Consider the following 26,900-nt stretch of genomic DNA (forward strand, 5'->3'; position numbering starts at 1 on the left):
GGTGTGGGGCCCTAAACCCCCCCCCCCCCCCACCCCCAGTTAATCTTCTTTCCATTTAATTCTTCTGAAGCGCAGGACTGTTTATGGTGAGCTTGTTGTTCATCACTAGTCTAACCCAGATTACAAATCAGCGTGACCCAGTTGTTAGTGGCACAGCTTGCGTTCGTGCAGCACTAGTGTGACTATGTGGGAAAAAAAATAGATTGTAGGTTTGCTTTGTTCCCTCCACACGCAAATTGCACTCTTTGAATAAGCAAGCCTGCCTGGAGTTTGCTCACATGGAAATAATCAGTTTGCATCAACCCATGTTGACGCCAGCCTCAGTATTAAATATTTGAACTAGTATTTGCTCAATGGAACGATGGAAAGCACATATTGTACGACTTTGTGTGAAGGTTCAAGCACGCCTGCCACGCTTGACGCATCAGCACTCCACTCTTCGTCAGCTGCGATGCCACCAACACAAAAAAAAAAATGTCAAGCCTGACCCACTGACTATTTACTGTCGGACTTACCTTCATCTTCTCTCCTCCTCCCAAATGGGTAGAGCTGCCGGAGGACCCGAGGTTGCCATGGGAACAGGACCCTGGCCCCAACCCCCAACTGAAGCTGAGCAGCTCCAAGCCCTGATGGCTGCGGCTAACGGTAAGAAATAAATAGCGTGAGTTGAAGGATTTGTCAAAAACAAAACACTTGTAAATATTATTTTTTGGGGGGGGGGGGTTCCCTTTTTTGTGGAAAATGTTTCTTTATTGGAGAATTATCCCATTTTTTAAAAAAAAAATGTCAGGCAAGGCAATATCCAACCTTCCTTTTGCTTCACTTCTCATGTTCTCTCTCCTTGGCACTCACGACTCTGGTGACTCACTTGGAAAATACACTTGGACTATAAAAGCAATGTTTTAATTTAAAAAAAAAAGGGGGGGGGAACAGAATCTGAGGAGGGAACATCTCTCTGGCAAACAAGCTCTCAACTCATCAGTCAAGTTGCCACTATTGTTTTCATCTAATTGTCAGTGGCGTGGAAAAAAAAAATTATCCTTCCATCCATACCCACGTCAGCACAAAATAAGCCCACGTGGCCCGTCCGTTTCATTAGGAAGGAAAAGAACCTGCAATATACGATGAAGGTCATCTCGAACGTCGCTGAAAGGAAGGAAGTGGGATGTTGTGCACATTCATCAATACTAAGATTAAGCGCAAGGTATTTTCCCTGCATGTTTACGTAAAGGAGCAACGGAATCGGATGGGGTTGGGGCAGGGAGGTAGCGTTTGTGGCGCTGCATTGCAGAGGCTGAGGAAGAATTATGAGCTGAGCAGTGATGCACACATAGCAGAGGACAAAGCGAAAGACATCAGACTCTTTCAAGATAGCAGCACTAAAACGTAGCACATTTTCACATAGTTGATATTAAGTGAATAAATAAAACCCAAACATGGCACCCCACAATTGTTTTTTTTCATGCGAGTCACAAAATTGCAACTTTGTCCAAAAGGCACATTTAAATTGTAAACCCACACAGAGTCAATAAAAACGAGTTTCGGCGAAGATCTCATCTCCCGTTTCTTCACGAAATGCCGATCAGACATTCAAACGACCTCATTATTTTGTAGTCATTTTCGCCGCTTCGCGTCAACAGGCATAGTTTTGACACATCTGTATGTCGAAAATCCCAGATTGAGCTCATTTTTACTAGTTGAACTAGTTTTACTAGTTTCCTCGGCGAACATTATGTTAAAAATATATATTTGATTGTTATTGAAATCATGACTAGTAAAAATGATCTCAAAACTTTGCATTTATCCAAGCCCATGCCCTTTCATCCCTGCATAGTGAAGACTTTCTTCTCAAAAACTCAATTTTTTTTTTTTTTTTGTCAAGTACAAAATGACCTTTTAAATATGTGTAATTCAAACCTCTTTTTGTTGCATCCAAACCTTTGCTCAGTTGCATTAATGCATACACTTCTTTTGTTACAGGTTTTTAAAAGGAAATACAAGAACATAATAACACTTGATAAAAAGCATTATAAAGAAATAAACTGTTTTTATGAAGTGTAATCAAGCCAAAAGACACACGCACGCACACACACACACACACACACAAGATTATAAACTCACTTGTATTTGCGATTTTGGCTCCCAACACAAAGCAAAAAAAATCTCGGGTTTTGCCCACTTTTCAAATGATTTTTTTCCTCATAAATTGCCCCCCCCCCAACCCCACCCCCTCCTGCTCTTTCACCCAACAGTGAGCGAGGCGACCGGCACCCTTGGACCCGGCACGATGGGCCTGAGCACCCGCTACAGCCCCCAATTCACTCTGCAGCACGTGCCCGACTACCGGCAGAATGTCTACATCCCCGGCAGCACGGCCACACTCACCTCCAATCCTCAGCAGCAGCAGCAGCAGGCCATGGCCCAGCAGGCCAGCCAGCAGGCGCTGCCACCGCCCCAGCCGGGCCAGCCCGAGCCACCGAAAGCCGCCCAGACCCCCGCCTCCAAGAAGAAGTCTACCAAGAAGGAGAAGAAGTAGAAACGGAGGCGGAGGAATGCTCACTCGGGTCTGACGAGAGCTGAAACCCCCCACACCCCACCATCGGCTATCGCACGATGGACGGTTCTGATGGTTCTTTGGAAGTGCCCTGAAGGCTCGGAGGAGTCTGAAAATGCCGAATGCTTCTTCTTGTCATCGGTCGATATTTGCTGGCTGGGTATGGGGGGTTATTGTGATTTTCTTTTCTTTTCTTTTGGCTAAGACAAGAAACCTCCCAAGGTTGACAAAGCTTAAAAGCAAGTGATGTATTCTGAGAAATGTTTTGTCTTTCATGTTGGATTTATTGTGCTCTTTCCCTCAAGTGGGAAGTCAGCTGTTTTGAGTACGCTAGTCGCCATGATATTTCGATGTAGGCCCGGCCTTTGCAGGATCTTCAAGCATACCTTTTGCGGAGATAATAAGGCTGTTCTTTTACTGCTATTACAAACTCGTCTGCATGCTCTTTAAAGGTTCAAACCACATTGTTCTAGTTTAGAATTGCAAACTATGCATTGCAAAAGCAAAAGAGGAGGACGCCACGCCCCCTCCCCCGCCCTCTGCCAAGTCGCTGGTGAACGGAATCCACATGTAGCATTTACCTGGCAAAAAAATACTTTTGTAACCACAGTTCGAAGAAGTAAGACATTAACCTCCTGCAAAGCATGTATCCGCAATGAGAGCCAACAGGTGTTGTCCAGTTGCCCCCAACTCAGACCCTCACCGCCCCGCGTTGAGAGCCAACCTGAAGTATTGCACTGACCTCGGGTATCAATCACATTCTGATGAAGTCTTTGCCCTCACTGTCCACGTTCTTTTGTTTGCTGCAATAGCATCGAGCGATTGTACGCGTAAGATATGAAGTCCGGCTGGTGAGCGGGAGAGATTGGAGGTTCTGGCGACCGCCACCAAATCATTGTTCGACCACGTCTCCAACCATTGAATGTACAGAAGAATCACTGTTGCCCCGCCCACCACTAGCTCAAATGCACTGACCTAGGCTGGGGTCAAAGGTTCGGCGAGGCGACACCACTCACCATACTCGAGCTTCGCTAATATTAAAAATCCCCCCCTCCTGATCCCCATTCGCTCACTTGTAAATAAACACAAGTCCTGTTGATGGTATGAGCCAGGTGTTTGTGTTGTAGGGACCGCCGTTGTTCAACTTTTTCCAAAATCAAAGTCCTCCACAAAGCGTGGCTCACTACTGGAATGTGTTGCATTTCGTTTTCCAAGAAAATTAAGAAAACAACAAATTAAAAAAAAAAAACAATTATAAATGAAAATCTGAGATGTTTTTCAACAGTTTGTGTTGCAATGTAGTAACTAAGCACCATGCCAACTAACCCGTCAGTGTAAATAAAACAAATGAAAGATAACTTTAGATAAGTGACACACGTAGACTAGTTAACCTGTGATATGTGTTGCGCATATTTTTGTGTTCATTTTCTCTTCTATCTTTTATCGCCCTGTAAAGAAACGACAAAAAATATGAATATGTTTCTATCCTTCTGTAACCTCTCAATGTTCTTTTTGCGGTGAATTGATCTTGTGCATTCTTTCTGTCCATATGAACAAATGACTACAGTATAAATATTATATATGTGTACGTCTGTCCGCTGCTGAATTAATGCTACTCTATCATGCTGTATTATCTTTCTTATCAAATGCTTAGACCCCTTTCCCCTCGCCACGCTTTATCCCTCTCATTTTTATGCTAATATTTATATTGCTGTTTTATTTTCTCTTGAACACTGACATTTCAAATAAAACGATTACGAAATCAGCTGTCACTGTCTTTGTCTCGTTTTCTCTCCATAACATCCATCCATTTTCGAACCCGCTTATCCTCACAAGGTTCGGGGGCATGCTGGGACCTATCCACGCTGTCTTTGGGCAGTGGGCGGGGTACACCCTGAACTGGTTGCCAACCAATCGCAGAGCACACAAAGACAACCATTCACACTCACAGTCAATTGGGACAATTTAGAGTGTTCCATTAACCTGCCATGCATATTTTTGGAATGTGGGAGGAAAGCGCAGTACCCGGAGAAAACCCACGGAGGCACGGGGAGAACCTGCATACTCCACACAGGAAGGCTGGGGCCCGGAATCGAACCAGGGACCTCTGCACTGTGAAGCTGACGTGCTAACCAGTCGCCCACCATGTCGCCGCACTCCATAACAATACAACACAACAATGCCATCAAATGCAGTGTTTCCCAACCTTTATTGAGCCAAAGCACATTACTTGGCATTAGGACACTCTCATGGCACACTACGAATGAAAAATGACACAAAAAAGCAGGAATACTGTACTGAAAAAATGATGACCTCAACAGAATTTACTCACAAACTGACATACTCAGAGTGAAAAAGTTTGGTTGAACAAAAAGATTTGATATAGTCACACGAAGCCATAATGTATTCCGTTGTACAAACGACTATTTTGTACCGTCTGCCATCTATTTGTTCTGCCTGTCACTATAAGTTGATGCCATGGGAAGATTAATTAAGATGTATTTGTGATTAATAAAAATTTTTCAAACAAATTAAGTTAAATTACATCATTTCCCGCTTCACCCTTGATTTCTAGCAACATCCTGGTTGAGAAGTTCCAATGCATCCCAGATTTCTTTGCCTTGTTTCCATTCTAATCAAATTTTCAAACATCAGTCTACAAAATAACATTTGACACAAACAAATGATAAGAAGAGAAATAGGCTACAATCCGTAACTGTGAAAGTCTTTGGACGCAGAACAATCACTCCTCAACACATTAAGCAACAACCAACAAGCGGTTGGAATGGAATCAATCACATCGTGTACCGGTAGTGTATCAGTATGTTGGATGCCCTCAGTATGATGGAGTACAATGAAAATATCGTTCTGACAGTGCCATTCAAAATGTGGCCAAAGCAAGAATTTCACTGTTCTCTTGATTGAAAACCTTGGATGAAGTGTCTGATGAGTATACAAACAGGAACAAAATTCATCTCAAAAACAACGTCATTGTTATACAACCAACCAAAACATTCATGCACTGCTCTGATGCAAAAACATCTATAAATAGCCTGCCGAGATGTCACCGTGTCGGAGCAAGCGAGTGGTTCGGTGACTCGCTGCATGCTGCAGATGTTGGGGGATGGAAGCACGGAGGAGATGTGGATTGAGGGCGGCGTCCCGATGCAGCTTTTTAAATGTGTGAACAAACGCTCGATGGTGAATTTGACTTCAAAAATATCTCGGAGACTTGCACGAGTGAGGCCCCGCTACTTTGACTAAACATGGATTATGCTTTGATTGCCATTGTTGCTATCGCAGGAAAATGGTGCTGTCTGACTACGTGAGCCTCTTGATTCATTACACAGGAACTATTCACCTATCATGAACAAACTAAACAATCAGTCATGAGTATTGAGCAAGTCAGCACATGTGACACACAGAAATGTATCTATGATGAAATATGTTGTTCCTCCTGAAGCTCTAAAGCAATGTTGAGCTTTCTTGCTTGAAAAAAAAGGCCATTAGCAACATAGGGACATCTGACATAGTCTTTTGCATGTAGACAAAATGGCTGACTCTCTCCCCGCCTCTCTCTCATTGTGTTCCGTGGTTGCTGTGGTAACCGTCAGCCCCAATGAGCACGCTGTTCTCCCCTCCTTGCGTTTAATCTGTGCAGCAGCTAAGTTGGTGTGGTCTTGCTGAGCTGCAGGAAGACAAACACATTGAACCATTAGTCAGAGCCCAAATCCAGGAAATGCGCGCACACACACTCACACACATTGATGAGTCAGACATAGTACAGCACTTTGGCCCAGTTTGATTCTTTGGTGGGATGTTGACATTCTCACACGATCTCGATTCCCATTTCAGATTTAAAAGGAAGATCATCCTCATTTTAGCAAATGGAACGTCATTATTCTGTCATACTGCCATGTTAGAACCTACAGTAGAAGACAACTTTACTTTTCGGTAACAGTTTTTACTGTCAATTAAATGCCCAAAAATATGTTAGTTGCCATTGACACTTACGACGTGGAAAAAAAGAAAACAGTTGGTTTTAATGTTGGATGTTGGCATGGTTGCAGGTTATTTAAAAATATTTTTCTTCTTGCATAACTGTGTAAAAAGAAGCAAAGTAAAACCAGATGGCAAGTGTGATTGGCTAATGTGTGAAATGAGACGGGTCTCCGGGTTTATCCTGCAAATCTTCAGGTTTCGCATAACTGTTGTAAACCATGAACCACGACAAAGAGGACTATAACCATGTTGCCCGCAAAATAAATGCAGTCAGAACATAGAAACACTCCCTCTCATACATTAAAAAAACCACAATGACATTTTATTTCCAAATATGGTTTCCCATGCACCCAGCCAATGAGTATTGCCGCTAATATGCTAGTGTAGCACATGACTGATGAAGTGTCAAGGGGCGGGGGGGCAGACGGGAATAGAAAGAATCTTTATTGTGGGCCGTCTAATGTATAGTTTCAAAGTCACTTTATCAGTTGATGACTCACAGAGACTGGTTGTGTCTCTGTGTCGCTGAATGTGGTGACACAGAATAGAGAAGCGCTTGTTCTCTGGTGGCCCCTTTACAGCCCCCTTCCGCCTCACCTCATTAGGCACATTCCCACTCATTAGACACAGCAACACAAATACAAATCCACATTAGAAATAAATCCTGTGACGTAACGCAGAATTATCCAATATCATGGATGACCTTAATAACATTCGTCAGACAACAAAGACACAATAGAGAAGAACAAAAACTTTTTTTTTCATTATTGATTGGAAAAGTGGTTAGCACATCTGCGCCAGAGTCAAAGAACAAATACTGATGGAGAATTTTTTTCCATTATTATTTGGAAAAAGTGGTTAGCACATCTGCACCAGAGTCCAGAGGTTCTGGGTTCAAATCTCAGGTCAGGCCAGTTTGTGTGTGCTGCTTGTCCCGTCGTGTATTCTCCAAATATTCCCGCGTTTCAAAAACATCCATGTGACGGTCATGGAGGATTTAAATTTGTTCATAGGTGTAAATTTGCAAGTCTGTGTAAATAAAGTGTTTTAGGTGGGAAAAGAAGAATACTTATCTGTAAATATGTTTATGTCTTAGTATAAGCAAAGAACTCCAAGTATCTTTCAATATAAATATTTTAAATAAATAAAAGACAACAATAAGCAGAGCGTCGGTGAGGAAACAGTTACCCAAAGCTTAGCGCACCAAAACAAATGGCCTCTACATTAATTGTTGTCCAGCTACAGGAAAAAAAGCAACACCTCATTTCCCACCACAGAAGGTTACATCTGATCCTCATTAGGAAAGAGCAGGATGTGATGTCATTGCCATCTGTGACGGGACAGGAAGTTGGTGCCTCTTTGCCTTCACCACCTCCTCCCCCGTGAATCCGGTGAAAAGGAAGAACCCGCCCCCAACAAACTTCCTCTCCTCTTCCTTCCTCTGACCCCCCCTGCCCCACCTCCGCAGCCCCCCTCCCCAGCTTGCCCTATTTACCCCGCTTTGCTGCAGCTGTGTGTCATGGCAGCCCCACACATGTTGGTGGACACTGTGCTACTCTGTGCTTGAAGAATGTGCTGGATTGACTCCCGGCAGACACCCATGACTGGGTTTGAAGGAATAACTCTGGGATGACGTGTAAGTACTGGGTGTTGTTTCCAAAGCCACAATTGAGTGACACACTTCGGGAAAATTTCATGTGAAGCTTTTAGAGGGGGTAAATTGGTCTCCTGCAACTCAGAAAATGAGAGTCACACTTTTTTTTTCGTTGGATGGATGAGCCTCATAAAAAATGTACAGGAAGTAGCAATTTTCTCCTGTCTCGCTCATCCATCTCCCAAAATACACTTCTGAAAATCCCGCACAACCTCAGTTACTCCTATATAGGCCACCAATACTAAAGGTCAAAAAAATATTCTGCCATTGAGTTAGTCCTCCTTGGCAGTAGTTGACGCGATACTGCGGCAGCTTGTCACAACTGCAAATCATCATCTGCGTCAGAAAGAAAGGACTTTGTTCACAATGTTATGTCCTTGTGTTAAAGGACACTTGATAAATCAAAATTGCCAGAGGCATCTGTACATGGTATCATTAAGTACTCATATTGGTATTGTTCTGAAGATAAAAGTGGTATCGGACATTCCAAATAATCATCATCCTCATCCTCATCCTCATCCTCATCCTCATCATCATCATCATCATAGTTTCATTACACATGTCAATTTGAAAAGATAAAAGATATGAATCATTGATTTCAAATGGTTCATCTTCACCACTGCAAAGTACAAAGAGTACATATTTCGTTAAATTGATTCGTATCTGAAAGTATAGCATGATATGATGAAAACCATCTGACAGTCTCCTTAAGTCCTTGGTTTGGTCAAGACCAAATTTAGCATCTTTCTCACACACTATTCTAATTTGTCTTCTCTTGAGCTAGAAGAAAAGGCGGCACCAATTCAACTGGAGCACTGAAGCACTGGAGCCTGAATGTTGCTATGGCTAAAACTAGCCCGATTCAAAGCGAGAGTTATGTGCTGGCTGCAGACTGGACTGAATCACAGCGAAGAGCACAATACTCCCTTTCAAAGCTCTTTCCTCTTTTCATGTGAAAGGCCCCTCTCTGCGCCTTCTTACTGCAGTCATCTTCTGGCTCCATCGCCTTTGCCAAGAGGCCTTGCGTTGGTTTTCTCAGCTGGGACGATGTAAAACAGACAAGGGAGTGAAACTGAGAGAGACAGAAAAAGACGGGGGGGGGCATGCAAAGAGCAAGTGAGAAAGGCAGGGAGGGCTCAATTTAGGCTCAGAGAGAAAGGCGTGTCGATGCTTTGTTGTGAGTGCTTTACAATGCAAGGTGTGATGACACAAGCCAGGTGTACACAAGGTCACGTGATCTACTGGCACTGTTAACAAAATAAATACACCTATTATTCTTTGGTCTCCTGTCATTCGATGTCATTGGTCCCCAACAACTGTGCTTTAGACTGGCACAGGTCCGCAACCACAGGGAGACGAAATTAAAAATATTGTAATGAACATCAGCGTTTGTAAAAAGTTGAGATTAAAAAAAAAGAAAAAATCAGGTACCATCTGCGCTCCTGAACATAGCCAAGTAAAGATTAATTCTCTAGCGTCAAGTCATAATAGAAGTTATCTCAAGACAAAGTACACGTTGAAGAACTACACTCCTCCTACATTGTATAAATCCATATAAGAAAACCAACTGAACCCCACGTAAGCAAGCAGTTGGCGATAAAAGCAAGAAGAAACCTCAAACAGAACACAGGCTCTGTCGGGCTACCATGGCCAGTTGCTTTGAAGTAAAGACACCAAGTAGAGGGACAGTGAGTTGACAGAGAAAAAACAGGACAGAAAGGTTGAGCAACCGGGGAGGTACGAGAGAACAATGGGCACAGCAACAGCTGGACCAACAAAAGTAATTGTCCTATGATGATGGCAACAACAACAATACTGTTCCCAACACAATTGTCCTTATCACCACATAAACATCCATCCATCCATCCATCCATCCATCCATCCATCCATCCATCCATCCATCCATCCATCCATCCATCCATCCATCCATCCATCCATCAATTTTCTGATCTGCTTTATCCTGACGAGGATACATTTGCATAGTATGAATGATAAATTGTTAATGCTTGCAATGAAGAATGCTTATGCTTTTAATAAAGATATAATACTTTTAATAAAGAATATAATGCTTTTAATTAAGATATGCTCACATTTATAATAAAGAATGCTTAGTGCACTGTGTGACAGTTGAGGGACGCAACCACCTTTCCGAGAAGGTGGTTAGAAACAGATAAGTATAAAGACAAAACAAGAGCAAAGTCGGACGTGGATGGAGCTGTCAACACCAGCTGCAACTGAATGTTTTTGTCATAATTGCACACATGTACATAATTTTCACTCACATACACACACATAGTCAAACAAGTTCAGTGTGTCTTCAACAGCCCCCACCCTTTAGGTTGGACACACCCATGTATTAGATTCCCAATGGGAAATAAATGAAGGGACGACCGGGGAGATCCTTGGGTGACGGGCAGAGAACTGAAACCTAACGGTTCTCCTCGTTCCCCCCTGGTACCAGAATTGAGTCTCCTGTTTTCTCCTTGTGTTTTATTTCTGAATGTCCAATTGATTAATCTGACAGCGAGGTACACCCTGAACTGGTTGCCAGCCAATCGCAGGGCATACATAGACGAACAACCTTTCAAACTCACAAATCTCACCTAGGGACAATTTAGAGTGTTCAATCAGCCTGCCATGCATGTCTTTGGAATGTGGGAGGAAACCGGAGCACCCGGAGAACACCCACGCAGCCATGGGGAGAACATTGAAACTCCACACAGGAAGCACAGGGCCTGGAATTGAACTCCTGACCTCTACAGTGTGAGGCGGACGTGCTAACCAGTCAACTATCGTGCTGCCCTCCACGGATAACAAGCAGATAAAATTGAAGGTACTCCACCAGAAGCGGAGAGCACCAGGGAGAGAGAGAAAGACAAATCTAAACGGGTTAGTAACATACTACACGGATAGTGAGGTGATAGGGATGGCGAAAATATGATACAAAATATTAAAAAGTCAGCCAACAAGGTCGCAAAAATCCAGAAAAGGGCAAAGGACAAATTGCAAACATAGGACCATACATGTCCTAACCAGTTGTATGACAAAATTGCTCTTTTAAAGATGGGGAAAATATGTGCTCTCTCTCTCACTTGCATCAAAGGGCTCTCTCTTTTATAAAAATTACCATTCAAGGATGGCACAGAATTGCTGAACAAAAAACAAAGATTCAGTGCAAGAACTCATTGTGTACATTTGCATATTATCTCAAATCTGCAAAAAAAATCTTTGGCCTACTCATGTTGTAGCACAGGGCAGTATAGAGGCAGTACAAGTGCAACTAAGACATTTCTTTCATCTAGTGGTGATAATACAAATCAAAAACTAATGTTGACCCATGCGTGTTTGCAGTTCAGCACCCACAGATTTGCATATTTGCAGATTTTGTTTCTTTTTTTCAGGATTTTTTTCACATTTTGAATTTTTCATGTTTTTCCAGGTGTTTATTGCACCATTTCCCCTAATTTTCATAGAAAATGTATATTGAAAGTTTGACAATTTTCCTGAAGAATTTTTGGGGACGTAAAAAAGGATTCCCCCAAATTTGTAAAAAACAAACAAACAAAAAGGACTGCCGGTTGCCCATCTCTGGAGTAGCCTACGGGTTGCAAAACATGTCGATGTCCATCATTACCCCAAGATGGGACTGACTCGTTGAACACAAACAAGCAGGGCCGCCACTATTACACCAGATATCACCGTAATGGTGAGTTGTGTATTTAATAAAGACCTTGATTTGTTTTCTGAAAATATTGTTTCACGTGGAACCAGTCAAGCTTGAAGGCCCATCTGAAGGCATCAGGAGTGTCCATCTGGTGCAAGGTATTTGGCAACCTCTAACCCCACCCGCCCCACACATAAATAAGACCAATCTGTCTTTTTCAACCCTCAGACTGTATGAAATCTCACGCACACACACACACACACACACACACACACACACACACACACACACACACACACACACACACACACACACACACACACACACACGCACACACATGCACACACACACACACACGCACACAGCCCCTGCAGCCATCACACCCCCAGAGTACGGTGCTCAGGATCTCATCAGCCGCTCTTCACTGCTGCCGTCGTCATGGAAACACAAAATCCCCCCATGCAGCCATGAAAATGTGTTTGTGTGCCAAGCAGACAGTGACACAGAAGCGTGTGGACAACTCTGCGCCACGGCGACAGGTGTTGCGGCGGAAATGGTGCAGCTGCCGCATGGACATCAGATTTCAGACCTATTGGTATGCATGAGAAACCCTCTTCTCCCTGTGGATCAAATATATACTGTGTGGACAAACATTATTGGGACGTCAAGTTATAGGAAGGGGAGGAGAGAGGCGGCTTAGCGTTAGAGTTGAGTTTGGGGATAATTGGGCTATTGGTAAGAGGTGAGGGTTCTGTCAGAGTAGGAGTAAGGGTTTGTCTGCTGGTCCGGTTTTGTTTAGAGGCTTGTGTTTGAGGCACTGTTGGGGCCCAGGTTTTGGGAAAGAGCCTTTTTTTCAGGGTTAGATTGAGTGGTGCTGACAAGGAATCAGAATCATCAGAATAAGAATCATCTTTCTTGGCCAAGTACACATGGGGAATTTGTCTCCTGTAGTATAGGCTACACTAGTACTGTATTGACATAACAAGCAACTACGATAACTAAAAACATGACATATAGATATCGAAAGACTTTCTGTTATATCAAGATACCATTGTGCAGTCACACCACCCAATGACAGCTGTGCGGCAATGTGCAGAGTCATTGAGCAGAGATAAAGTGGTGCAATACAATACTAGGACGTTTGGGCAGGTGGTGCAGATAATCAGTGCACCATTTTTAAGTGACCAGTAGCAGTAACTGCAGTACAACTTTAGGTGTGCAATTATACAAAAAGTCTTTGAGCGTTTTAAAGTGTCTGGTGCTGTGGAATATTGATCAACAACAATTGATCAAGTATGTAGAGAGCAGGAGCTACAGTGATCAGTGCGGTAATATTGTTCCACAGGGGTGTGCAAAAATGTGGTGTATTCATCCAAGCTGCCAGTTGCGGTTTTAAAGACGCAGCAGTCAGTGCAGTCCAAGCATTCTTTGCTGCGTTGGTCCACCTCTTCACAGTCTTGACAACTGCTTTTACACATTTGAGTCTGTGTCTGTATGTAGGGATTAAGTGTATTAAACAGTGATCAGAAAAGCCCAGTGCTGCATGGGCAGCAGATCGGTATAAGTCTTTAAACGTTGTGTAGCAATGATCCAGAGTGTTTCCTTTTCTGATGAAATAATCAATGTGCTGCTTATATCTGGGATTATTAAAATCACCCAAAGTGATAAGGGTTGACTCTGGATGATTTAGCTCGAGTTTGTTTACTTGCTCAGCCAGCATTTGTAGCTGTTCGCGTTAGCTTGCGGTGGGATGCACACACCCGCGAGTATGAAGGAGAACTCACGTGGTGAGTAGAATAGTTTAGAAACAGCGACAAATACACAAATGGGAATAGAATGTGTGCTTGAAAATAATGAAGCGCTTGGTCAGAATTATGTGAGCATATTTGTGAACCCAAGGGATCATAAAGAAACGGACCCAGAGCAAACATGGGATGGGGGTTGCGCATTGGAAGGAGTGACAGATGTTCTACTCGTACCAGTGGCACACCTGCTTTAGCCATCAAGAAGGGAGACAAGTCGACCGACTGAGAAACCGACCGCAGATGGGCTGCCAATCTATCCTTGTGACATGATATTATGTAACTTACATCACATTGTTAAAAAGCTCGGTCGCTCATTTGAAAATCACAATGCATGTGTGAGTCTGACGATCAATTAGAAAAGATTGAGGAATATCCTGAGAAGTGAGAAGAGGGGAAACAAGCTGATTTTTGGCTTTGCATGATAAATCAGCCTCCCTTTTTCCACCTCTAGCCCTTTGCCCACTACTCCACATTTCTGTGCACACATAGTATAATATTTAAGTTTTCCCACCCCGATTCTTTCCATCTGGGCTCATTCCTTGTCATACAACCCAGATAAAAAAAAGAAATGGAGGTTTGTAACTCATTTTTGAGAGCCCTCCTTCTATCATCGTCTTCTCCAGTTTCATCAAGTGTTTCACTCAGCAGATGCAGGAAGAGGTCAGCAGTAATGTGTGTCACCGTGTCCAGGTCCATGAATGTCAAATATTCAAGCGGCTCTTCAGAACCCCCACAACAAGAGATGATGTCTGCACCGGGGCACGGCAGACTGCCAGTTTCCATGGAAACCACCACCACCCGCACGCCCTCCCCTCCGCGACTCAGTTTGGTGGCAGCAGTACCTCTGTAAGGATGTGCATGAGACGCATCGGCATCAGAGTGTGAAGCCGGAGGACACGTAGATCATTCAAATAAATCAAAAGAAACCAATAAACACAAAAGTCAATGTGAAATAAATTGTGAATTATTGGAACCTAAATGCTGGAAGCAGACATGCCCCTTTCAGTCTGTTTGTCTAAGTACCCCCACATAGCCACCATAAGCTGCTTACTCTAATACTGCTGCACACTAGCCTCTGCCACATGAGCAGACCCCCACCGACCAAGCATGTCTGTTAAACGTGTTGAATTCAGCGCTGTTTCTTTGTACCTTTCATCTTCATCTTTACATCTCCGACCTGGAAGACATTGCACTTACTGCAAATGCCCCCTTGTGCCAAAAGCACTCACTGGACACAACATTAGATTACAAACATATACAAGAGCTGTGTCACTGTTGTTTTTGGAAGAAATTTGCTTTTGTCTCATCTCACGTGTGGGTGTACCTAATGGTGTGTCTTGTTGATGACACAAGAAGGCTGCACTGCACAGCTGTGCCTCTTCTCTCTGCGCAGCCCTTGTTTCCAAAGCCCCGCCTATTGTTCTCATCACATTTGCCATTCGGCATGCCAAAGTGAACACAAATCATGACTGCGAGGAGCATTTGTATGATGGCTGGAGACGGTCTGCAGGAGTGAAACAAGCCTCAATGTAACCATAAAACAAAGGAAGAAAAGATCTAGAAAAGCTGGTGTCAATATCTCATTCCCTCCAGCTGGATGTAGGTGTAACCATGGTAACCGAGCAAAGGAATGATGTCATTGCCTCTGTCTTTACCCTCAGCGTATTCCCTCCCATCAGGAAGAAAATGGCAACTCTCTTGGCACAGATTATGTGTCTGGTGGAGAGGGGAGGTGGATTCTTACACACAAAAGAAGGCGCTTTAAAGACAGTATCATTGAGAAAAAACAGGTGCAATAAATAATGTCTCATGTATCATTGCTTAATATAGTTGTTATACTGTATGTGACATCCTCAGATTGCTTATTGAGCCCAAATCAAATCAAGCACAGAACTCCTTGCTGTCACGGGGGGTGTATCATACAACAATTCAACTCAATCTATTCAAGCAGAAGCACTTCATGAGCTTTAAAGGTCTGCTAGGAGCAATTTCAGCCTCCAAATGTCACTGTGATGCAGCATCTAGCGAGCAGAACCCCTTCCCCACACGGGATGGGGAAGACGGGGGACGAGTGCTCCCACTGGAAATCAGATTGCTGCAGGCCCATCGTGATGTAGGTCAATTGACTGTTTACTCCGCAGCGAGGCCATCAGTCTGAGGAGACGGACAGATAGGGGGCAGCAGGGAGGGTCCAGACACACAATCAAACTTCAAAAAACAAGACCTCAAAATTGATTGTACATAAATTTCGATGTCATGAAGTGGGTCAGGGTCTGAGACCTTCATGATCAGTGCCAGACAGCTATTACTGCCTGAGGAGTGAATGGGGGGTGCCCCCAAGAAAAAAGAAAGCCCAAGTCTTTTTTTTTTTTTTTTTTTTTAATAATCTGTGTTCTGAATCTGAAAGCAGCATAGCAACAGTGTGAGGACCCAGACAGCTATACACGGAGTGGCTACAACAACTCCTCACACCCCTGGTGAAATTCAAATAGTAATGGCAAGGATAACCCAAAAATGAGACCAAGATGAATAATTTGACAACTGTTTTGACATTAACGTGGTTTATAACTCGTACAACTCAATTGAAAAAAATCTTTTTGAAGAGTAAAGTAGAAATAAACAAGAGATGAGACATTCTGACAACTATCAACAACCTCTTCTAATTAGAATGTGGCTATGCTCAAAATTAACCAATCACATCCCCCTGCCACCATTTAAAATGCCTCTGATTAACCCCCAAATGAAGTTCAGCTCTCCTAATCAGTTATTTTCCTTGTCCATTTCTTGCTTTCTCGAAGAAACCTGGTGGATTTTTATTTATTTATTTTTTGCTCTGCTAATTCAAAATGTTCATCACTCACCCCACCTTGTCTAAGGCAGCAGTTTCAGCTGGGGGGGGGGTCTCAAGGATGGGACCCATAGATTGGCGTCAAGTGCGGGCTTGTCCCATTACTAATATACAGTACTTCGAGCGGTAAACAGAGTTTCAGTTAGCATGGCTGGGGTGATGGAGACGTCATTTATTAGAATGATGGCACGGCCAATCGGTTGACACTTTGGTGGCCCGTGCTAATTGTCTCCTAATAGGGTGTCACACACAGGTTGTCATACAAGCAGCCATGTCATTTGATCAAGGGCGCAACATGAAGATATGATGACCAGGGGGCAGGTGTGTGACTGCATTCACCGGCTTGGAAGCAAATGAAGTCATTTAGTCACATGTTACATCATTAACAAAATGCTGGCAGTATCCAGACCTCTTTTGTCAAGAATTGTGTTCTTCCCTGGGAGTGCTGGAAAGTTGAAAAGTGGCCAATGTGAACATAATGAGGGCAGGCTTGCATCCAAACTTGTCTGAAAGAGAAAAGGCGAGAGAAAGCAGTCCAGGCATATCCAGCCAAGTTAAAGCTAAAATGGAGCCTTTTATTTCAGAGCGCTGCTGGAAGCACCAATGCAATAAAGATGTGTGCACAAACATTAGTTTGAAACAAACATAAGGGCCAAAACATCCAACTTGTGTGTGGATTGATCATTTTCATTTATCCACAGCTGAGGACAAGTCTCCTCTTCCGCCCTCCCTCCATCCTCTTCTCCTTCGGAGGTTCACTTTGCTACCTGGAGACCGACGGCCTGGCCAGGCCAGCCAATCAGAGGCTGAGAAAAACAGCATCCTGTGTCTCCATTGGTCGGCTGCCTCTGCTATCAATTGCCGTGTCATTGTGTAGTCGGGCACATAATGCTGCCCTCTTTCTTTGTTCAGACCTCCCTTCCAGATGACAAGGTCAGACACACACATGCATAGAAACACACACACGTTTCCTCACGATACAGTACACTGGATTCACAATTTTTCATTACAATTACAAGATGTAATGGCATTATCAAGTACAGTGTGCCTCCAAATATCTAGGACGGACAAGGTCAAGGCCTTTGTTGTTGTTGTTTTTTTTTTTTTTGTGTACTTAAGACATTAGGGTTTCAGATCAAAGGATGAATGTGCATCAAAAGTTCATTATTCCAGCTTTTACTTCATGGTATTTACATCGGAGATGTGTTGGATAACTCTGGACAGAACACCCTTTGTTTGAAGCCACAAGAAATATTGCAACATGTGACTGACGGGTGTTTCTCATTGTTCAGGTGTTTTTTTTTTTCAACATTAGATATTGCTTGTTTTTGCCTTTGGGTTTCATCTGTGAAAACTGCATTTGTTGTGAAGCAAACATGAAGACCAGAGAGCTGACCCTGGGAGAAAAGTAAGCCATTTTGAAGCTTAAGAGAAGAGGGAAAACCAATCAGAGCTATTGCACAACCATTGGGCATAGTTAAGACAATAATTGAGAATGTCCTGAACACAACAACAGCCGACTGGTGTATTGAGCATCAGTCATCCAACAGGTTGGTCAAGGGTAGCAATAGCAGTTGATGACAGAAAAATGCTGAGAGCTCCAAAGAATACTTCGAATACTTTTGGAGGGTACTCTATCTGTACCAGGAATTGGCAAGTACCGAAATATAAACTCTTGCTCCCTCAGTCTGAAAAAAGGGGTTTCAGCAATTTTTTTTGAAGCTTTAACAGTGGTCATACAAAATGTCAAGCCTTTACTTTTGCCAAATTGGAGAAACACTGAACTTTATTTCAAGGTCCAACTAAAACTTTTTTCCTGCAAAAAAACCCCACATGGACTAGTCTTCCTCTTATGCAAGTACAAGGTTAGAGAGTCATTCTCACCTCAATTGACATTGAGGTTAGGAAGAGTTTCTAGATGCTTTTCCTGGCATTCTTGTGCGGTACTGCAGTGACACAACATGGAATTTCTGTCATATTCCCAGACAGGGAGAAGGCTGGCGGAGTCCTTGGAGGAGATGACTGGCTGACTTGTGTGAGTCATACCATCCCTGTACTATTATATCACAGATAAGGACTAAAACATGGGGACACCTGGCAACCACAGCAATATGTAAACAATGGAAAAAAAAATAGGAGGCAACTATACTGCAAGTAACATCCATCCATTTTACAATTCGCTTATCCGATCCCAGCTGTCTTCAGGCAGTCGGTGGGGTACACCCTGAAATGGTTGCCAGCCAATTGCAGGGCACATATAAATGAACAAACATCCATGCTCACATTCACATCTAGGGAAAATTTGGAATGTTCCATTAGCCTGCCATGCATTTTTGGGAATGTGGAAAACCCATGCAGCCAAAGGGAGAAGGAGCAAATTCCACACAGGAAGGCCGGCGCCGGAATCGAACCCTGCACCTCTGCACTTTCAGGCCGCTGTGCTAACCAGTCGACCACCGGGCCGCCAGCAAGTAACATTATGATGGGAAATGTTTTGGCAAGATTTTGCATCTGTGCAAAATGTGTGATGAGGTTGCAGTCTGATTCTTCCACACCAAGCACGCCTTTGCTGGTATAGAAAAGGGCATTTCACAAACTGGAAGCACAAAAAGGCAAGTAATTGGCATAAGTGAAGAAATGTTAGCACGAAGGGGATAATACAAACACATATCATGTTACATGTCATAGAGTGAGTGAGAATTCATGCTGGAAAAAAAAAACCCTTTTGAATCTTTGGAGCTGCAGTGAGCCCTGGAATGCATCTGTTAAAGTAAGTAGTTTCCACTGTTTATACATTCCTCTGCTGTCTTCTGGCAATAAAACGATGGCTTTACAGAGTGCAATAACTTTCTGCCATTTTCCCTCAAAAGTGTTCAAATGGGAGGCTAAGGAGGAGACGGAGCAAAAAATGAAGCCGTCTCGCTGAAAACCCTTCACAGATTAAGTGGAATTTAGTTGGAATTGACCAGAAGTTATACACTTCAGTGACGCACACACCCTGAAGACAATTTAAAATACTGACCATAATTGAACATGTTCACATCAGCAAAGAATGACAAAAAACTTGGGAATTACCCAGACATTTTAATTACTCTGCATAACAAACAGAAATATTAAATGTGTGCATTGTTCTGAATACATAAAGCAATCGCTGGAAAAAAGATGAGCAAAGCACATGCATTTCATAAGATTAAAAAAAAAAATCAACTGCAAAAATCAACATAGAAAATATCTGCAAAAGAAGAAAAAAGGACAAATTAGAAAAACAAAACATATTCCAGTGATGCTTTCCTTTTTATTTTGTATCTCCCTCTCAATGATGAAAAAGCCACATTCCAGTATCTAGCACACACACACACACGCACACACACACACACCCACACACACACACACACACACACACACACGTGTGTGCGCGTGTGTGTGTGTGTGTGTGTGTAACATCTTTGATCGAACAACAGTTACAGCAGGTTTTTGTGATTCAACGAGATCCAGCGTGTGGTTATCATGAAAAATGTGCAAATAACAAAAACCTCTCTCTGCAGGTGACCACAGCAAGGATTTCCTCCCTGAACGACACCGTTTTCATCCCCATTTGGCCATGTCACCTATTGCAAACAAGGTGTCACTTGTGAGGGATTGAGATGTTGAATCAACAAGTTCATATCAGTCTGCCCAGTTAATTGCAGGTTTTAGCAGAAAATGGCCAAAGGACACATGACAGTATTTGTTTGCATAGGAATAGGACAGACATTGCATATTTGCTGATGGCTCGAAGTGAGTGGGTGGGTAGGTGCTGGGTTTGGAGTCCGTCCATCGTTTCATTCAGTTCCATTTTGGCCCCACAAAGTGAATCAAACCCAACATATATGACGTCCGCCTTGTTTTCAAACCCGCACCGCTACACACATAGACACGTGTGCATTTTTGTCCAGCTCTTTTGGTGCGTGACCTCCGCAGGTACCACAAAGTTGCTTATGAAACCTAGAATTTATGAGACTGGTGGATACCATAATTACAGAAAACACACGCACACAGACATGCACATAAGCAGGAACTAAAAATAGATGACTCACATTACACAGTCATAAAAGCACACAGGCATATGTAAACTGCTTTTGGAAAGGGTGTTTCCAAACAAATGTGGCTCAGGCAAAGACATTTGGGATCTGCTTACTCTGTGCAATAATGTTCTCTAATGACACAGCAAGCAAACTGAAAGGAATGTTTGTCATTTTACTGTGCTGGCTTTCTTTGTTTTGGGGTGTCATCCCTTGTACAAATGAGGAAAAAAAAAAAATCTCACACAGATACGTGTACACCACTAACAAAAGCATCCACCCAATGTGAGCGCTGCTACTGAGACTGTGAATGAAATGACAGGACCGGACTCCTACTCATTGGCACTTTTCTCCAGCAACACAGTGGAATCATCAGCATTTCCAAACAGCAATGTACAATATATCAAACAAGAATACAGCGGCCCAAAAAAAAAATGTGGACAATTCATAGCGCATCCAAAACTAACCGTTTGTAGCATCTTTTATGTGCCTGAGTTATGTGAGAAAATTTGGGAAATACCAGTGAATCCCTCTTCTGAGATGATCTTTCATATGATCATGCAATGAATTAAGTGATTAAAAGCTGTGGTAAAGAAGCAGACAGTGCATATGGACTCGGAACAGTTGTGTATGTTAGCCAAAAAAAAAAAAAAAAATCAAAAAACAGTTACAAGTGGCAAAAAGTCATTGGTTGAATGAGGGACATATTTCATCTAAGAAGATTCCAAAGTGTGGAATGATGCTTAACTTAAATTTTAGATCAATATTGGCTGCAACAACGAGAAACAAATCTGCTCAGACGTTTTATACAAAACAAAAAAAAAAAAAACCGCAAAATATCTGAGCAAATGGTCTAACTGGAGCAAGTAGGCGCAGCTTCCAGTAGCTCCTCTAACGAATCTCCAGCTTCGATCTTGTGCTCATCCTTCTCATCCAATTTGATCTTCTTCATGGACGCCATGCTTGATGGTGCGTCTTCCTGCATCAGTTCTTTGGCCAGGATGTTGGTCACTGCATGACCAGCTCTTCTGTGGTTGGCTGAGAAAGAGCAGCAAACACAACGTGAGCGAGTGACATCAGCAAATGCGCAGGCTTCGAGAGATATTGTTGAACTCATAAACAAGGCGATGCAGGCACGAAGGGCGGCGACGGTGGTGGTGGTGGGGGGGGGGGTACTGTGTTGGGGCATTTTCATCACTGCAAGCTATTAAAACAGTTTAATTGCACCACACGTTGAGGTTTGAGCTACACGCACACACGCACATGCTAGTGTGTTGCTACATTCACATAACGACACACCTTTAGTGCTGTGGTACACATAAGAAACACTGCAGAAGTACAGTTTCCTTGAATGTATTTCACTCGTTAGTACTAATTTGATATTTCATCTCAAAGAACAGTTTGTTTTGAAACTTTTATTTTCCTACATTTTGTATAAAAATGTGAGCGTTACATTTCCCATCAAATAATTTTAATTTGTCGTTGACAATTTTATTTTCTACTTTCAAGCACAGCATTAATGGTAATAACATTAAATATTCTTTGGTCTTGTTTTTGATTAACTTGCTAACTTGGATGACAGAATTAAGTCAAAAAGCTGACAGATGTTTGGGGGGGGGGGGTCCGGATACGAGTACCATGAAGAAAAGCTGTTGTCTCTTCGCCTACTTTGGGCAGCAGCAGCCATTTTGAATTAAATAGGTCAGGGGGAGATTGCACTGAAGTGCTTTCGTGTCAGTGTTGTGACGATGCAAACCACACATGCAAAATGAACCATGGGAACACAAAAGTCAACCCAAAACACAACTCATGGTTCTTACTAAATGGGGGTTGAATAACAAAACACGGTTACCGATCATGTCTCCAGAACGAGCTGTGACAAAGACACTATTGAGTCTGGGAAGGAAAGAGGAGGATCGTGAGGTGTTTAAAAATGCAAATCTACAATGTGGGGATCATACAGCTGTGTTTCCTCCTGCACATTTTTTTTTGAACAGATCATTTTATTAATGCGAATAATCTCACAGCAACACATTTCAGCAAGCATTCTATTTCATGTCTACATGACCCAAAATAGAGACATTATCTCTCAGTGTGTCTGGTGCTTCATGTGTATGTCGGTGACGAGAAAATCCAGTGGGAGAGGAAAAACTCTGCTCTCCTCTTTATCTCCCACATGAAAGATGATGGGAACAGACGGAGGATGTGGATACACCTCAGGAACAGAGGGCTCTATGGAATCGAGATGAATAATGACAGACTGCTTGCATGTGTGTGTGTATGTGTATATATATAAAAAAAAAAAAAATCCTCGTCTCACCCCTCGGGTGGTGTCCATCCCTCATTCAGCTCGGGTCCTCTACCAGAGGCCAGGAAGCTTGAGGGTTCTGCGCAGTATCCTTGCTGTTCCCAGCACTGCACATTTCTGGACTGAGATGTCCGATGTTGTTCCCGGGATCTGTTGCAACCACTCATCTAGTTTGGGGGTCACTGCCCCGAGTGCTCCGACCACCACAGGCACGACTGTCACCTTTACCTTCCAGGCTCTCTCCAGCTCCTCTCTGAGTCCATCACTTTTCTCGAGTTTCTCGTGTTCCTTCTTTCTGATGTTTCCATCACTTGGGACCGCTACATCCACTACAACGGCTTTCCTCTGCCCTTTATCTATGATCACGATATCTGGTTGGTTCGCCATTACCATCTTGTCAGTCTGGATCTGGAAGAAGTCCCACAGGATCTTCGCTCTGTCATTCTCCACCACCTTCGGAGGTGTTTCCCATTTTGACCTTGGGGTTTCCAGTCCATACTTGTATATATATTTTTTTGTATATGTATTTTGACCATACTTGTATGTATGTATGTGTGTATATATATATATATATACGTCTCACCCCTCGGGTGGTGTCCGTCCCTCATTCAGCTCGGGTCCTCAACCAGAGGCCAGGAAGCTTGAGGGTTCTGCGCAGTATCCTTGCTGTTCCCAGCACTGCACATTTCTGGACTGAGATGTCCGATGTTGTTCCCGGGATCTGTTGCAACCACTCATCTAGTTTGGGGGCCAGCCAATCGCAGGGCACACATAGACAAACAACCACCTGTGCTCACACTCACACCAAGGGACAATTTAGAGTATTCAATCAACCTGCCATGAATGGGAGGAAACCGGAGTACCCCGAGAAAACCCACGCAGACCCGGGGAAAACATGCAAACTCCACACAGGCAGGCCGGAGCCGGGATCAAACCCATGACCTCTGCACTGTGAGGTTGTCACGCTAACCACGCTAACCACTCGACCTCCGGGACCCCCGCCCCATATATATATATCTCAAGGCATTACAATTTCACATAAATTTGTTCAGCCCTACATGTTTGTATTCTATTGTTCAGTTTCAATAATTCCTGCAAGCCATGTCCACAGTTCAGAACACCATTTTTGAGTGATGCGCAATCAGTAATCAGTGTTGGACATGTGGTAAAGGACAGAAGATAAATTGAAGATCACTTACTTGACCAAACACCACTCACAAACAACTCAAAGAATGCTAGGTGTGATTTTATACTCGAGCAAATGTCCGAGCATATTAAGCATGAGAACTGCGCCTGTACAACATGATGTCTCTTGTGGGCTCGGGTGGAAAAAGTTAAGGACTAAATTATTTTGGTAATATTTTAACACATGGCACTACAAACAGAAGATGTCCTCAGCATGTCCTTCGCAGCAAAGTAGCTGTTACTTTGACTAAATGATGCAGGGGCTTGGCATGATGCCTGGTTGCACAGCAAGAGCGAAATGGGATGTCGAGACTCAGATCAAAAGATTAGTTTATGTGTCTGGTGTGGCACTATATGGGTTCGTTTGAACACTGAATGTGCTCTTTGGGGGGCACCAAGACCTGAAGGGAAAAGAGCCTCTGTAACACATTATACAGTACTCGAGCAGACTGCATGGTGAGGGAAAGACTGCTTAATTGAACAAGATATAGAGAACACACAGCGATGATGAGGTGTGAAGTGTAAGCCACGGCAAGATTTAGAGGGTAAATACCTCAGATTACCAAAGCGGGGTCACGTATCAAGCATACATCTGTAAGGTTTTTGTGTACTCGAGCTGCAACCATGGAAAAGCCAGAGTCGGATTTTAGCACAGCATCTACTGTCCATTGACATGTTCAGTTTAGCAGGGACCTGTAGCACCCTCCTCTGGCTCCACTGTGGAAGAACCGGCTTCAAAAGTGACATCATCAAGCAATGGTAATTGCTAGTACATGCATGCGCTTAAAAGTCCACACAGGCCTGTTCAAATGCCAGGCTTTTATGATATATCCAAATAATTAGACCAAGATAAATCGTTCCAAAACTTTTTCCACCATGAACGGGCCCTACAACCTCTAACAAATAAATGTCTTTTCTTTTCCAGAGGGGGAATGTAAAAATAAACAACTGCAAACTGCAAAAGTGTGCAAACCCTGTCATAACTGGAGATGGGTGCTATGTTCAGATTGAACCAACCACATTCATACTCATCATAAATTGGAGTCAGCCCACACGCGCCGTTTTTTGAAGGGCCTCTAGCTTTCCCAACAGGAGCCTTCAGTTTTGTGCTAAAACTCATTTTTACGTCGAACGGTTCATATTTCCATAACTCACATCACAAGTCTCCCCTCAAAATTCACATTTTACGCCTCATACAAAAACACTGAAAAGCAAATCAGCCATGAACGCAGCACAAAAGCATGGGATGCACAATGGGACCTAACACTGTAATTTAAGTTTTCTTTTAATTCTAAAATTCGTAGAAATTCAGTGCCATTCAGTTCTTGATTTCCTCACGATTGCTCCTCAATTGAAATCAGCAATTAGCAAAACTGCTCCTCAAAGAAAAAAAAAAAAACGCGTATTTAAAGCCTTGTACACGTTACAGAACAGTTATGGTCGGAAAGGTTTTAAAACAATTTGCCTTTGTCACATGTTTTTAATGTCATACAAAAAAACAAAACAAAACGTATTTTTATACCCACTTCATTTGAGTTACTGCACTAATTGTCTGAGTGGGTGCTAAAAGTGTGCGTGATGTCATGTCTGCTTCAACAATGAGGTGATCAATGAAGGCCGTTAAAAATGAACTCAATTGTTTCCTTTGTGTTTGTGTCCCCCTGTGTGAACATCTGTGAAGGAGTGTGACTTTTGTAAAGGAGCAGACGGTGTGTGGAGCCAGCGTGTGCCTCCATTGTTGCCATCCACATCATCTGTGCTACCATTATTGTGATTGGGGCTTTGTCAACTTTGTGGCGGCACTGATTGGATGAGGGGTCATGACTGAGCAGATGGCTTGGTGGTGAGTGATTCAACGCATTCCTCCACATACAAAATGCTAATATATTGCATTAAATATCAGGTTGTAGGTCTGTATTGACATGACATGAACCGATAAAGTAACAACTAGAAGAAGATTGTGAGAGTTTGGAAAAAAAAAAGCATGCAACGGTATCTGCTCTGTGCAATGTAATGCGGAAGGCGTCTTGGTATTCAAACACCCACGTGTGGCTTTGTGTTGGCATGTAGTCATCTGCTGCATCTGTTTTGTTTGCTTGTGTTTGAGTAGTGGGAAGAGGGAGGGGGTCAGACAGCTGGGAGTACCCGAGGCTGCCCACTCATTCTATACAAGGAGCACAAAACCCCACAGTGAGTTAGGGTACAGGTCAAAGGTGAAGACATAGCTTGCGGAGCCTCGTGGCTTCACATTCAGTCACAATGCAGGGACACAATGAGGTTGGCAACACACTCAATAGTCGCTCGCGTCTGTCTTTTGAACTCACGTAGGTGAGATTTGTTGTGGTGTGCACAACAGTGGAGGAAACAGGGATATGAGTAAGAGGGGTATGCTTAGGACTTTAAAAAAATAAACAACAGCAGCAGATTTCTTTTTTTTTTCCAAAGACTTGTTCTAACCCGATGACAGGGTTTCAGACTAACTTCTTTTCCTTAGAGCTCAGTGGACCCTGTTAGGAAAACCTTGTTGCTCAACATCAAGTCAAATTGCACACATTCTATAATGTTGGTACAAACATACACAGAAGAGAAGAAACTGTTCTTCCATCTTAACAGTTCTTACCGTCTTGTGTCTCAATATTGTTGTCTGTACTGTGTATGTAGAAAATGGACAATATTTTCTTTGTGCACAATAGGGCAAACACCGAAAAGTAATATCCACGCTTATAAGCATAGAACGGAGCTTTATAAGTCTAGTTAGTGATGGAGGAAGTCTGTGGCTCCAGTGGTGCGCCATACATATCAGTTGAGCCAAAGACTGA

The 26,900-nt window shown here is 43.0% G+C and overlaps 2 protein-coding genes across 5 annotated transcripts in view; one reads left to right on the plus strand and one right to left on the minus strand.

Moving 5' to 3' along the window:
• Window positions 1-4,319, plus strand: part of pcdh1g32 (protocadherin 1 gamma 32) — a 14,217-nt gene extending 9,898 nt beyond the window's left edge. For both annotated transcript variants that reach the window (XM_019883958.1, XM_019883959.1), the window contains 2 exons: window positions 548-645; window positions 2,253-4,319. In XM_019883958.1, the coding sequence (XP_019739517.1) occupies window positions 548-645; window positions 2,253-2,536 (382 nt within the window). In that variant the 3' untranslated portion in view covers window positions 2,537-4,319. The remainder of the gene's footprint in view (window positions 1-547; window positions 646-2,252) is intronic.
• A 1,206-nt stretch (window positions 4,320-5,525) lies between these two features.
• Window positions 5,526-26,900, minus strand: part of diaph1 (diaphanous related formin 1) — a 120,297-nt gene continuing 98,922 nt past the window's right edge. For 2 of the 3 annotated variants that reach the window (XM_019884161.1, XM_019884163.1), the window contains one exon: window positions 20,815-21,626. In XM_019884161.1, the coding sequence (XP_019739720.1) occupies window positions 21,442-21,626 (185 nt within the window). In that variant the 3' untranslated portion in view covers window positions 20,815-21,441. Of the gene's footprint in view, window positions 6,243-20,814; window positions 21,627-26,900 lie in introns of those variants that run through there. The other variant, XM_019884162.1, reaches the window with a different exon arrangement.

This window comes from Hippocampus comes, unplaced genomic scaffold (genome assembly GCF_001891065.2).
Source record: "Hippocampus comes isolate QL1 unplaced genomic scaffold, H_comes_QL1_v1.1 scaffold156, whole genome shotgun sequence".
NCBI lineage: Eukaryota > Metazoa > Chordata > Actinopteri > Syngnathiformes > Syngnathidae > Hippocampus > Hippocampus comes.